The following is a 12,205-nucleotide window of genomic DNA, read 5'->3' on the forward strand; positions in this document are numbered from 1 at the left end:
TCTGTTTGGGAAGCTTTACGGGTTAAAGCTGAGGGGGGTAAACAAATCAAGAAAAATCAAATTGCTTTATTAAAGAAAGAATTTGATTTGTTTGACAACTTAAAAGGTGAATCAGTAAGACAAATGATAGAGAGATTTGGACATTTAAAAATTGAACTTGATCGTTTTGGAATTGTCAAAACTCGAGAAGAAATAATCGATAAAATCATAGAAGCGTTACCACGAGAGCTGATCAGTGGCAAACGTTTGTGTTCATATTGAAAAATGATGTGTTATATGATACAATTTCTCTTGATGTCTTGATAGAAAAAACTGAAAGTCATGAACTGGAGCTTCAAAAACAAAGTAATATGAGCAGTTCTTCACATCAACAAAATGTGGGTCTTTATTACAAAGGTAACATACCCTCGGTGAAAGTTGGTGATTCCCCAAAGACAGCATTTAGTGGTGAGAAGACAAAAGAGCCTCAAATAAGTTCATTAAGTTACAATCTAGGATATCATTCATCTTCTTCAAAAGCAAACACTGAAGAATCAGAAGAAGTTCTCTGTAACATTGCTCTTAAATTGAAGAATTCTCCGGCAATGAGCATCAATGCAGCTAAGCAACAAATGAGTTTTCTGGCATATGTGTTAGAGTCATACGAAGGTTTAGTGTCTTGAAAGATTGGAAACTCAGAACTGACAAAGGAAGACTACGACCAGATTGATCCAGCAGAAATGGAACTCATTGATTTACGCTGGTGTTTAGCAAGTTGCATTCGAAGAGCTCAGAGATATACGGAGATTACTGGGAAGCAGTCAATAGGTGGACCGTCAACAAAGCTGGGATTCGACAAATCCAAAGTGACCTGTTTCAGATGTAAACAAAAGGATCATTTCAAAAGAGAATGCAAAAACTCTGAAGTTGACGAAACTAAGAAACCTTTCAATGATGATTATTACCGAAAGGCGATTTACCACTGGAGCAAAGAAGAGCAAAAAATGATTGAAAATAGTCCCAAAGAGAAGTCAAGAGCATGTGCTGTAATCCATGATGACGAAGGGTATGATTGGAGTCAGATTCTTCCAGAAGAAGATCGTGTTGATAATCGATGTACAGCTCATGGCAAAACTATATCTAAAAACAAACATTATGCTTTTGTTGCTGAAATCAAAGAGAAAACCAGAGAAGAGATTCTGAATGAGAAAACATACAGAGAAAGAAACATTGCTGGAAATAGATTTGATGACATGCAAGAAGAGTATGAAAGTGCTGTAAGCAATAAAAGATGGGACAAGAAACGAGAGTGCTATGTCAACAGAGAGGGTGAACCTGTTGTTCCCAAAAAGAACACAATTTTTGATGATGTTCTTTTAGTAATTCCTCGATCTGTCGAATACTATACAAATGTTGAGAAAGATAAAACATATGTGAAAAGGCTGGATAAAATCATTAGAGATGTCATGATATCAAGTTTGAGGAAGAGGAATGAAGAAAGAATGAAGAAAAATGTTGATGAGATGGTGAACGATTTAAAAAAGGTTGCTGAGGAAGTTAAAGTTGATGTTGTTAAAGAAGAAGAAGAAGATGTGAAGATTTCTGAGGAAAAGAAGGTAGAAGAAAAAGTTGTTGTGAATAAAGTTGTTGAAAAAAGGTTGTTACTGAAGAACAGCAGGTTGAAGAAGCTGAGAAGAAGATTGAAAGTTCGGTTGAAGTGAAGGATGAGATTTTGGAGGTTGCTGGTGATGTTGGTATTGATTCTAGTGATGAGAAGAAGAATGATGCTGATCAGAAGCAGATGGAAGCAAACACCGAGGTGTGAATCACTGAGGTAAAATCTGATTCTGAAGTCTTAAAAATTGCTGAACAGTGCAAGAAATGCATAGAACCATGCAGTGCTTGTACTGAAAAAGATGAAAAATTCAGAACAAGAGATCTTGAATTCACTAAAATCGAAGAAGTTTTCAAAAATAAATACAAAGAATTGTTAGAAAATGAAAAAGTTTTAAAAGATAATGATGAAAAACTTTTAGAAAAATATAAAAAATTAGAAAAAGAAACTGAAGTTTTGAAAGAAAATGTTTCGAAAAAGACAAAAGAATGTGATCAAAAGGAAAATGCATGTCAAGAAATGAAAAAGGAATATGATTCAATAAAATTGGCATATCACATTACAAAAGAGTCATATGAAGATGTGAAAAGTCAAATGAAACTTGTTCAATCGAGATTAAGATACTGTTCTGAAACAACTGATATGTTTAAGCAACAGTATGAAATAAAGCAACAAGTTGTAAATTCTTATATTGAGGATGTTGCTAAACTTAAGTGTCAGATTACTGATCAGAACAGGATAATAACAAGTTACATAGTTATCATGCATCATCATATGTGCTTGAAAGAATTTTCAACATAAAACCGCATGGAAAAGATTCTGAGCAAAACAAAAAGGGAATTGGCTCGGAGTTTCATCAAGTTCCTCCACCGGAAAAGTTTGCATTTTATGATGATGAAAAGGTCGAAAAAGCCTTCAACATGGTAGATCAATTGCCAGATAACATGGACGTAACCTATTCCAAATCTGATGATTCTAGTGATTCAGAGGTGGTAGGTAAGATCGTTGAAAGTGTGTTGAAAGAAGAGTCGGTTGATACAGGTAAAGCTGAATCACATGATGAAAATGAAGGTAGTTTTCATGAAGAATACCTGAAAAACTCAAAATCCGAGAAAAAATTGAATGATGATTCAAAAGGATTGGTTTATACCATGATTGGATCGGACAAATTATTCTTAGATGTTGTATTCCCGATTCAGAATGTGATTTCAGAAAAGATTGACAAAGTTTTCAAAATGGTTGAGATTGAAAAGTCTGAAGTTCCAAAGTTTGTTGGAAAATTTCACAAAATTTTTTATAACAAACCTGGTTTCAAGAAGAAAAACATGAAGGCTGGGTTGGGTTATAAAAAGAAACAAAATTGGAAGAAAAATGAAACGCCAAATTATCAGGCAAAGATGAATTTTGTTCACGGAACAAGTTACGAAGAAGAGAAAGAACTCCAATTTAGACGACAGTCTAATGAAGAGTTCTATGCTCAAAAGAAAAAGCAACAACCACAGGTCAAAGATGTGTCCAAAAGAACATGTTTTAAATGATCAAACAGGACATCTTGCTCGCAAGTGTCCAAATCTGAAACCTGTTGATGTTGAGACAAAAAAGAAGCCTGATGATGTTCATAAACAGAAATCTGAGGATGTGAAACAAAGGTTAACCAGATTTGATTCGAAACAAACTTGGAGGTACAATACAAACAAGTTTGCTTCAAATCAAACTTGGAAATCAAACCCGAAAAGGTTCGATTCAAAACAGACCTGAAATTCTCACCCACTCAGATTAAGAACAACACAGAGTTGGAGAACAAATGTCGATGCAACAAAACCCCAACAGTTTTGGAAATCAAATATTGTTCAAAATCAAAATGTTTAAAAAGATTCACATTTTTACAAAAGAGGTACTCCAAAAGGTCAAACATAGTCTGCTAAGAAACAAATGACTTCGGTAAATGATGAAAAAGTTGAAGTTAAAATTGAAAAAGTCTTTGTACAAAATGACAAAGATTTTCCGAAGTTAAATGATGCATATTGTGTAGAAATGCCTAAGGTCCAACAGACCTGGCTAATTTGTTCAAGTAATTGAGTAAGTGTAAATGTGCAGGTGCTTCCGAAGAAATTTGATTGTCAACAAGAAGAGTGTCGGAGCAGCCTGGCACAAGAAGAGGTGGCTGCTGAACCATGTGTTGATTGAAACAGGGAGTTTGATTGTTTTTCTGTACATAAATAAACAATATTTCTAAAACCCTAAAAATTTAAAAATTTAAAAACCAAAAATATGTTTTTATTTTGTCAAAAATTTGAAAAATAAAAATATGTTTGTTTTTTAATTTGTCAAAAATCCAAAAATTAAAAAAAAATGTTGATTGAATATGCTGAAACCCTCACGGCTGAACAAACATGATTACTTTCACAAGATTGAAAAACGGTTTTCAAACTGTCGAAAATCAATGGGTTGTAAATCATGGGGGTACGTTATATTTTTTTTAATTTAGTACACGAAAAGCAGAAAATGGATGGCGAGATAAAGCTATCAGTGTCGGTTTGTCAAATTTTCTTTAAATGTTTTGGATTTTAGGGGGAGTAAGAAATTTCAGAAAATACAAAAACATTTGAAAATTTGAAAAAGCCAAAAACATGATAAAATTCAAAAATTGAGTTTTGTGTAAAAAGAGGAAATGATAGTACATCAGTAGACAATCACCGTACGCTAAAGAAATGGAATGTTAAAATGTGATAAACGGTCTCACTGATGATATGCCAGTAGGTTTTTACACGCTTAGCAGACTGTTTTCGAGATATAAACCTAAATATCAATACTTTACTTATCTCGTGGGGAACATCTCTCGGATATATGGGTAACCCCCGAAATCTTGTTTGAGAGATTGCCTGATTCTGAGATACTAGATCTTTATACTGTTTGATATCTGGGGTATTATACTTATTCTTCTGATTTTGCGGAGGCAATGGCCTAGACCTCGTATAATACTTTACGCGCTTTTAAAGCTCACCCTCTGCACAAAAATTGAAAAATATCGAAAGATATGAATCAATTGCAGTTGAAGAAAAGATTCTCTAAAGGGAACACACCTTAAGTCGAGCCTTCATCTCTTTGACTGAATGGTAGTTCATACCTGAGCTCTCAAGGTCTTGCACTAACCCAGAGAACAGATATCAGATTGGTATACTCACCTGTAAGACTGAATCTAGGGAATTTTGATACGGGAGTATATTCTGAGGTGGGACACACGAATAAGTTTAAGTCCTTAAAACATTAATTTCGTATCTCGAAACAATTGAACTTTGTGTGAAAATTTAAGTGGATCAGTATACTGACAATCTAAGTGAATCGTTTAGAACTTAAAGTGTTAAAAGCTCAACGGTACTAGTGATTTGTTATAAACTGATATGATCCTCTGACACGAACTCAAACAAAAATATTGTCGGTAAATATGTTTGTAAATATTTTTTTACTGCTTTATGTTTCAGAAAAATACAAAAAGATTTTAATTTCTATTTTAGTTTCGACAACCGATGTCTGGGATGCTGAGTATCAAAATCTAAGTATGTAAATTGTGTTTCTGACAATAAAACAAGTTCATTAATTTGAAACTTGAAGTTTTTAAAATCAAAAATAAAAAACAGTTTGTGATATCTCCAAGGTCATTTAGTTAGACTTGGATGATTAACTATGAGGGATTTGGATGCTCGTATTATTAAAATTTGTTGAAAAGAGCCAGTTTTCGATGATTTTGAATACTTAATACCACCAAATCAATAAAGATTGTTGATAGAGGGAGTGTTTTAGAAAGTTGAATTGAGCCAGATTACAATTTCTAAACAATTGAATGTTCAAAATGTTTGTTACTTATTAACGTTTGAGATTTGCAGATGTTGTACCAGACTATGATCCCGACAGCTGAGTCTAAGGGGGAGTCTGAAGACAAGCTTGATGAAAGGGAGAGCGTGTAACCGGAAAGCCAGGTGTCAATTCCAAAGCACGGAAGCTTAACGAAAGAGGGAGCCTGAAGGAAGTGATTTTGATAGATAAAAAAGATAAAGATTGATGGATGCTTACAATGTTAGACAATTTGGAAAGAGCGAGAAAACTGATCAAGACTGAAGACGTGTCATGCTGAAGACTCAACACTGAAGACTTCGTCAACATCCAATGGGGAATCTGTTAGTGCATATGTCTGTGGACTTCGTTTTGTATCGAGTCTTGTAATCAGATAGGATAAACCAGTGCTCGATAGGCTAGAAATTAGGTTTTTATGTGTGATAACTATTTCGCACGAAATGGCCAAAGACCATTTCATACGAAATGGAGAAATCCATTTCGTACGAAATGAACTAAAGTCATTTCGCACGAAATGACTGGTCTATATATAGGGGAGCATGGTTTCTCATTTGTAACAATTAGAATTTGGTAGCGAAGCTCTGCCAAATTGTCTCCAGGTGCTGTAATACTCTCAGATCAATATAAGAGACATTTAAAGTGAATCAAGCTGTTATCGAGTCCGTGTCATCGAATTCCGCCTTTGATTCGGATCAAAACTCTTCTGAACGAATCATTCAGGTCGCACGACGATCCTACAGAATTCTTTTTTTAAAGTGACTCGCACGGATGTGATGTCCCATCTGTACGAATGTGTCATTCGTACGAATAGGTACAATCATTACAAATCCGGTCCATTTTCACACTAATCTATACAATATTCAACACACGCTTTATGTAGCCTATTCGCACAGTGGCAGAAATACAAAATATGCACCAACAAAATATATCATACTGAACCGAACCAACACCAATCGGGCAAATTACCAATTAAATATTGAGTATACCCACAAATATTGGTGTATACCAATGAGTTCACTAAATATTGTCATATCCCAAAAAAAAATTTGGTATTCTAATTATAAAAATAAAAGTTAGTAAATTAGTAAATTATTCTATCATCCAATGACAAATTATAAAAAGATAAAGAAAATGTTTGCGGGTATTTGTAACATCTGGTTTTTCAACTACGTTATTTTCTTGAACCAATCTTTCATCAATAATATGTTCCAAAATTTCTCTTTTTATTTTATTTAAGTTTGTGAAATTATTGAAAAACAAATAAATATCTTTATTAATGATTAAATCATTAATAAATTCTAATAATTTTATAAAAGGTTAAAGTTTAAAAAGATTTTTTAACATAATTTTTTATAAACAAAAGAGTTTTTAAGGTACAAAGTTTATAAGTTATAAAAAAAGCTAAAGGACTAAACATGTCATTTTGTCAAAGTTTTAGATTTGATTTGTAAAGAACTAAACCATAGGGACCAAATGTTACAAAGAGATCAAACTTTTCAAAACAAAAGCCCGCTTTTTGGGTCTTCTTCTCCGAGGAGTCTAAACCGGGTTCCCGCTTTTTGTTTATCGAAGTTGATCTTTTACCCGATAATCATTATCCCTATCATACTCATACCTTTATCTCGAATATTAACCTATGATTAAGTGTCTCATGAATATCAGATAACCCATACAACTCCGAAAATTCATGAACCGTCTTTATTTGTTGCTCGTCGATTTGGTGTATAAATATGAGACCTCGGACCCCTTTCCAACTCGCCACAACTCAAAATCATCCTCAAATTCTCCTATGCTACTCTTTACAATCTCGCTGAATATACTCCGGCCAACCTTCAATAGCCTCTTTCCGAGCTCATTAAGGTACAAATATCGTGCGGGTCTTGTTTGTCATGCAATATTAATCAAAAGCCTTATTTTAATTTGAAATAACAGAGGGCAATTCGTGTACAATTTCAAAATAAAGAGTTAGGGTTTATGCTTTATAAATTGGGAATTCAGGTTTACGTAGTATGTATATATAAACAATTAATTCAGTTATGACTACCAGCGAACTAGTAGCCTAGCTGCAGACCCAGGTTCGAGTCTCAAAATCCCCCCCCCCCCTCGAATTCTTTTTTTAAAAGTGAATTTAATGTTTTTTTTAGTTATTTACCTTTATACATATAATTAATATACTGTTTTAATTACAAAAACACTACAAAATCATTTTTTTGTATTATGACTTAACTAGAAATTAGACTCACGCATGTTATGGCGCGGGTAAAGTGCAAATATCGTATGGATTAGTGCAAGTGCTATGTAACGCGAGCAATGCCCAACAATCAAAAGGGCTTATTATAGCTTTAAATGACTAAGGTGAAATAGTAATAATACCCTTGCCTTAAATAAACCTAGCTGAGTAATTTAGCGCAATTTGGTGTAAAGGACTTCAAGTGATATAAAACATGGATTTTTTGGCCATAAAATGAAATTAAAACTTTTAAAAGGCACGTTTCAAAATTCAGATAACATATAAAAGACAAAAAGTGAAATTTACTCTTATCTTTATACTTCTTGTAAGGACCTGCAAAAATGTCCCACAACACTCCGTAAGTAGAAACTCGGACCCCTAAAACCCTAATTCTTGTGAAAAACCAAGAAATTCAAATTTTCTGATCGCTCGCAGGCCGCGTAAGAATTAAGCCAATCTTACGCAGGGCACGACAGCTTGATGATGATCCGGATAAGCTTTAATCCACGTGTCAGACACGTGGCAAGCCTACACGTGACACGGTAGCCCTAGCCGTAGCTAGGGTGGCCCTCGCGGGCCGCGTAGGTTTCCTTTCATGTTTACGCGGGCCGCGAGAGACTCAATTTTCTTCTATAAATGGGACGTGCATGGGCATTTCGTCTTTGCTCGAGAAATTCATCAAAATCACCATCTTTCTGCTTAAAAATCACGTTCAAAGTAGGGAAACGCTGTTACGGGGTAATAACTTGATCACTGCTACGATACAATGTCCGATCGATTGAAACCGATCCGATAGATGTTTAAGTGCTGCCCGAATCCGGGCTATACTTTGTCATTCGTTGTGAGGGTTTTGATTTCGTGAGCTTATCATAAATGTTGTATTAAGTTACTAACCTAGTTTCGTGTGCATTGTTATTTAACTAGGTTATCAAGCTTAATCAGTAGGCTAAATTATGTCTAACTAAACTTGCAATGTGAGTCATTCTCTTTTTACCAAATTGTTTCCAAAACCCTATTTATTTTCAAAGTTATAGTTATAGGGATTAAGTCTTTGTAGTCTTCAATTACAGCCGGTATGTGGGGTTTTGTATACATTACTTGATAATCGTCACCATTGGAAAACGGGTTAGCCAATGGGTGATATGACGATAGTCACAGAATCGGGTCGGGTGACAAATGCCGTTGGGTAATTGGTTGATATAAACATCGTAATCGCCCTTAATATTGTAATTTATAACAATGTGTCGTTTTGTGCAAATTGAATGACTCGCCAGCATTTCCCGCTGATAAAATCTTTTTAAACATGTTTTCAGGTGATTTACTGTGAACCAGGGAAAAGTGCCGCGTAGCACTACCAGCTTGAAGAAAGTGGCTCAGTAAATAAAAAAACATGTTTTTGTAAACAGGGGATTTCCCAGTGAAATTCCTCTATTGTAAATTACGGGGCTTGTCCCGAAATTTGAAATAAAATAATAGGATGTTTTCAGTTTTAAAGATCTTGTTAAAATTTCCGCTGCTTAATTAAACACCAATACCATGGGTTTCTGTCCCGCGACTCCTGAAACGGGTAAAACCGGGTCGGGGGCCGTGACAGAAAAAGGTGGTATCAGAACCACTGATTTAAGCCAATTAAGTATTTAGAAATACTTAATTTTTTCAGATTTCCATTTTGTGATTTTGTGAGAATTTAATTTAATAAATAAAATTTTAACTTAAAATTTTGTGTGTTTTTTCATGTATGCTAACAGCATAAATGAACTGCCGGAGGCACTCCGAAACTTTACTATCCATACCACCGATATGGATACAACCGGGACCCTTTCCGGCTATCAAGCAGATACTGAGGAGCCAATAATGTTTTAGGCCCAGCCGCAGGAGAAACCAAAGCCGAAAAAGAGGAGGAGAATCTTGGACTGGAAACATGGACGTAGGAAGAAGCCAGTTGCCTAGAAGGTGAAAAAGACTGAGGATCCGAAAGACAAAGGGAAAGGAAATGAGATCAGGGAAAGTTCCGGGCAAGCCCAGGAAATGCCACCATGGGAGGAGCTTGATCGAAAACTTGCAAACTGTGATCTCATCGGACCTACCGATGAAAACCTCTTCAATTTCCCTGCCCAATCACAACTTCCAATTAACCTTGAACCTGCTATCCCAGACCCTATTGTCAACCCACAACCTGTTACAGGCCAGCTGGAGGAATGGTGGACGAGCGACTGGCATTTTCAGAATTTCATGAATAACCCCAATGTTTATTTTCCCCAGTTTGATCCTAAACCTGCACCATTTCCACCTATGAGCGCAGAAAACGTTGCTGAATTACGCCACTACGGCGAGGAACTGGTGGACGCGGGAAATCAGATTCGGGATGTGGGGGAAAGCATCACATGGAAATACGACGAGAGGGACCGTTGTTTCTGAGGAGCCAGCTAACTGTGGTGGTGGAATGCTTGTGTAATAATAATATGTAGAAAATATATATATATAAGATAATCATGTATAATAACCCTAAAATAGAACATCTGTAAATACCTGGTGTGTACGAATGCAGAATATTATATAAAAATATGAATGTCGCAAGGTCGACGGTTTTGGCTATATGTGTTGACATGATTATATGTGATGATTGCCTTGTTGTGTTTGGTTGCTATCTATTCTGTGACCGTAATATATATATATATATATATATATATATATATATATATATATATATATATATATATATATATATATATATATATATATATATATATATTGTTAATGATTCAGATGGAAAACGCAGTAAATGAACCGGTCAATAAGGTTAATCAGTCTGAACAAAATAATGAGGATCATTTTCTTAATAGGCAAGATATCGAAAATATTGTTGCTCAGGGAATAGCCAATGCTATCCCAGCAATCGTCGCGCTGTTAAGAACCCCGTCAAACCTTCACAAGCCAACCACAGCAAACGTAGGATGATAATTTCAGTAACAGTGTAAATGGAGGTGGCAATAATGACAATAATGTGGTTCAAGCCCCACCACTTAAGAAAATGAAAGTTGCAACACCTGGTTGCACTTATAAAGAATTTCTTGCCTGTAAACCCGTTGAATTTGCAGGCAATGAAGGGGCGACTGCTGCGCTGCGTTGGTTGGAAAAGACCGAAGCAGTAATTAAAATAAGTAAATGCGCCGAAGAAGACAAGGTTATGTATGCATCCCACCTCTTCAAGGAAGAGGCATTGGAATGGTGGAATACTGTGTTGCAAGCCAAGGGAAGTGACATGACTTATGACATGAGTTGGGAAGAATTTAAGCAATTGGTGGAAAGAAAATTTTATCCCGACTATGAAAAGGAACAAATGACAAATAAGTTCCTAAACCACCGGATGGTGGATGTTGACTGTCGAGGGTATACTTCGAAATTCTTCGAGTATGCCAGAATTGTACCAACTCTGGCTTTGCCAGAACTGGTACATATTTCTCGCTATATTTGGGTTTTAATTAGCGAGATTCGTGATATCGTCAAAGCTGCGAGACCCCGCACAATTGACGATGCGATTGAATTGGCATATACTTTAACCGACGGGCTGGTTCGTACAAGAGAATAGAATAAGAAAAAGGAATTGGCCCAAAAGATTACCCAAGGATTGCGTTTAAGTAATAACAGTAATAATTTCAAGAAAAAGGGAACTGGGCAATCTTCCACACCTCCATTCTGCAGACACTGTCGAAAGAAACATTTTGGTAAATGTTATGAGAAGTGTAATTTTTGCAAGGCACAAGGACACCGAGAGGAGGAACGCAGGAAGAAATCAACGATTTGCTTCAATTGTGGAGAAGTTGGACATTTTAGACCAGAATGCCCTAAACTGGTCAAGCCAGCTGATAATAAGGCCAAACCTGCTGAAGGGACTAGTAAGAAGAACACAAGAGCCTTCCAGCTGACAACGCAAGAAGCCGATCTGATTCCAGATGTGATAGCTGGTACGTTTCTTGTGCATGACGTTTATGCAAAAGTATTATTTGACTCTGGTGCAAACCAAAGTTTTATAAATACTTCATTCTGCCAAGCTCTTAAGCAACCTTTAACCAAACTTAGGAAGATTTATACGGTAGAAACAGCAGATGGAAATTCTGTTAATATAGATAAGATTTTGCAAGAAGGAAAGATAGAACTCTCAGGCCATAAATTTTCTGCAAACCTGCTGCCTATGAATTTAGCTGGATTCGATATCGTATTAGGAATGGATTGGTTAGTAGCCAACCATGCTCGAATCCTCTGTGATAAGAATTCCATAGAAATTCATACACCCGCAGGTGAAGTAATTATGGTTACAGGAGATAAGCCACGTAAACCAATGAAGTTCATTTCAGTAATGAAAGTTGTTAGTTATGAACGAAAACAAGGAATAGTGTATATGATTTCGGTAATCATTAACACTAAAGGTAAGGAACTTAAGGAAATCCCAGTAGTGTCAGAATACCCAGATGTATTCCCCGAAGAGCTACCAGGATTACCACCCAATAGGAAAGTGGAGTTTAGAATTC

At 35.7% G+C, this 12,205-nt stretch overlaps 1 protein-coding gene across 1 annotated transcript; it reads left to right on the forward strand.

Annotated features, from left to right (window-relative positions):
* The first annotated feature begins 719 nt into the window (after positions 1 to 719).
* LOC110888043 (calponin homology domain-containing protein DDB_G0272472-like) lies at positions 720 to 3,781 on the forward strand. The gene is made up of 3 exons (XM_022135588.1): positions 720 to 1,595; positions 1,637 to 1,798; positions 3,692 to 3,781. The coding sequence occupies exons 1-3, from the start codon at positions 720 to 722 to the stop codon at positions 3,779 to 3,781; spliced, it is 1,128 nt and encodes a 375-aa protein (XP_021991280.1).
* The last annotated feature ends 8,424 nt before the right edge of the window (positions 3,782 to 12,205 follow it).

Source organism: Helianthus annuus, chromosome 11 (genome assembly GCF_002127325.2).
Source record: "Helianthus annuus cultivar XRQ/B chromosome 11, HanXRQr2.0-SUNRISE, whole genome shotgun sequence".
Classification (NCBI taxonomy): Eukaryota; Viridiplantae; Streptophyta; class Magnoliopsida; order Asterales; family Asteraceae; genus Helianthus; species Helianthus annuus.

Excerpts from the sequence above, each read along its gene's own strand:
- LOC110888043 (XM_022135588.1), top strand. The coding sequence starts at position 720 with ATGGAACTCATTGATTTACGCTGGTGTTTAGCAAGTTGCATTCGAAGA. Across the intron at positions 1,596-1,636 it reads AGATTTCTGAGGAAAAGAAG|GTTGTTACTGAAGAACAGCA; the intron begins GTAGAAGAAAAA and ends TGTTGAAAAAAG. Across the intron at positions 1,799-3,691 it reads AGATGGAAGCAAACACCGAG|GTGCTTCCGAAGAAATTTGA; the intron begins GTGTGAATCACT and ends GTAAATGTGCAG.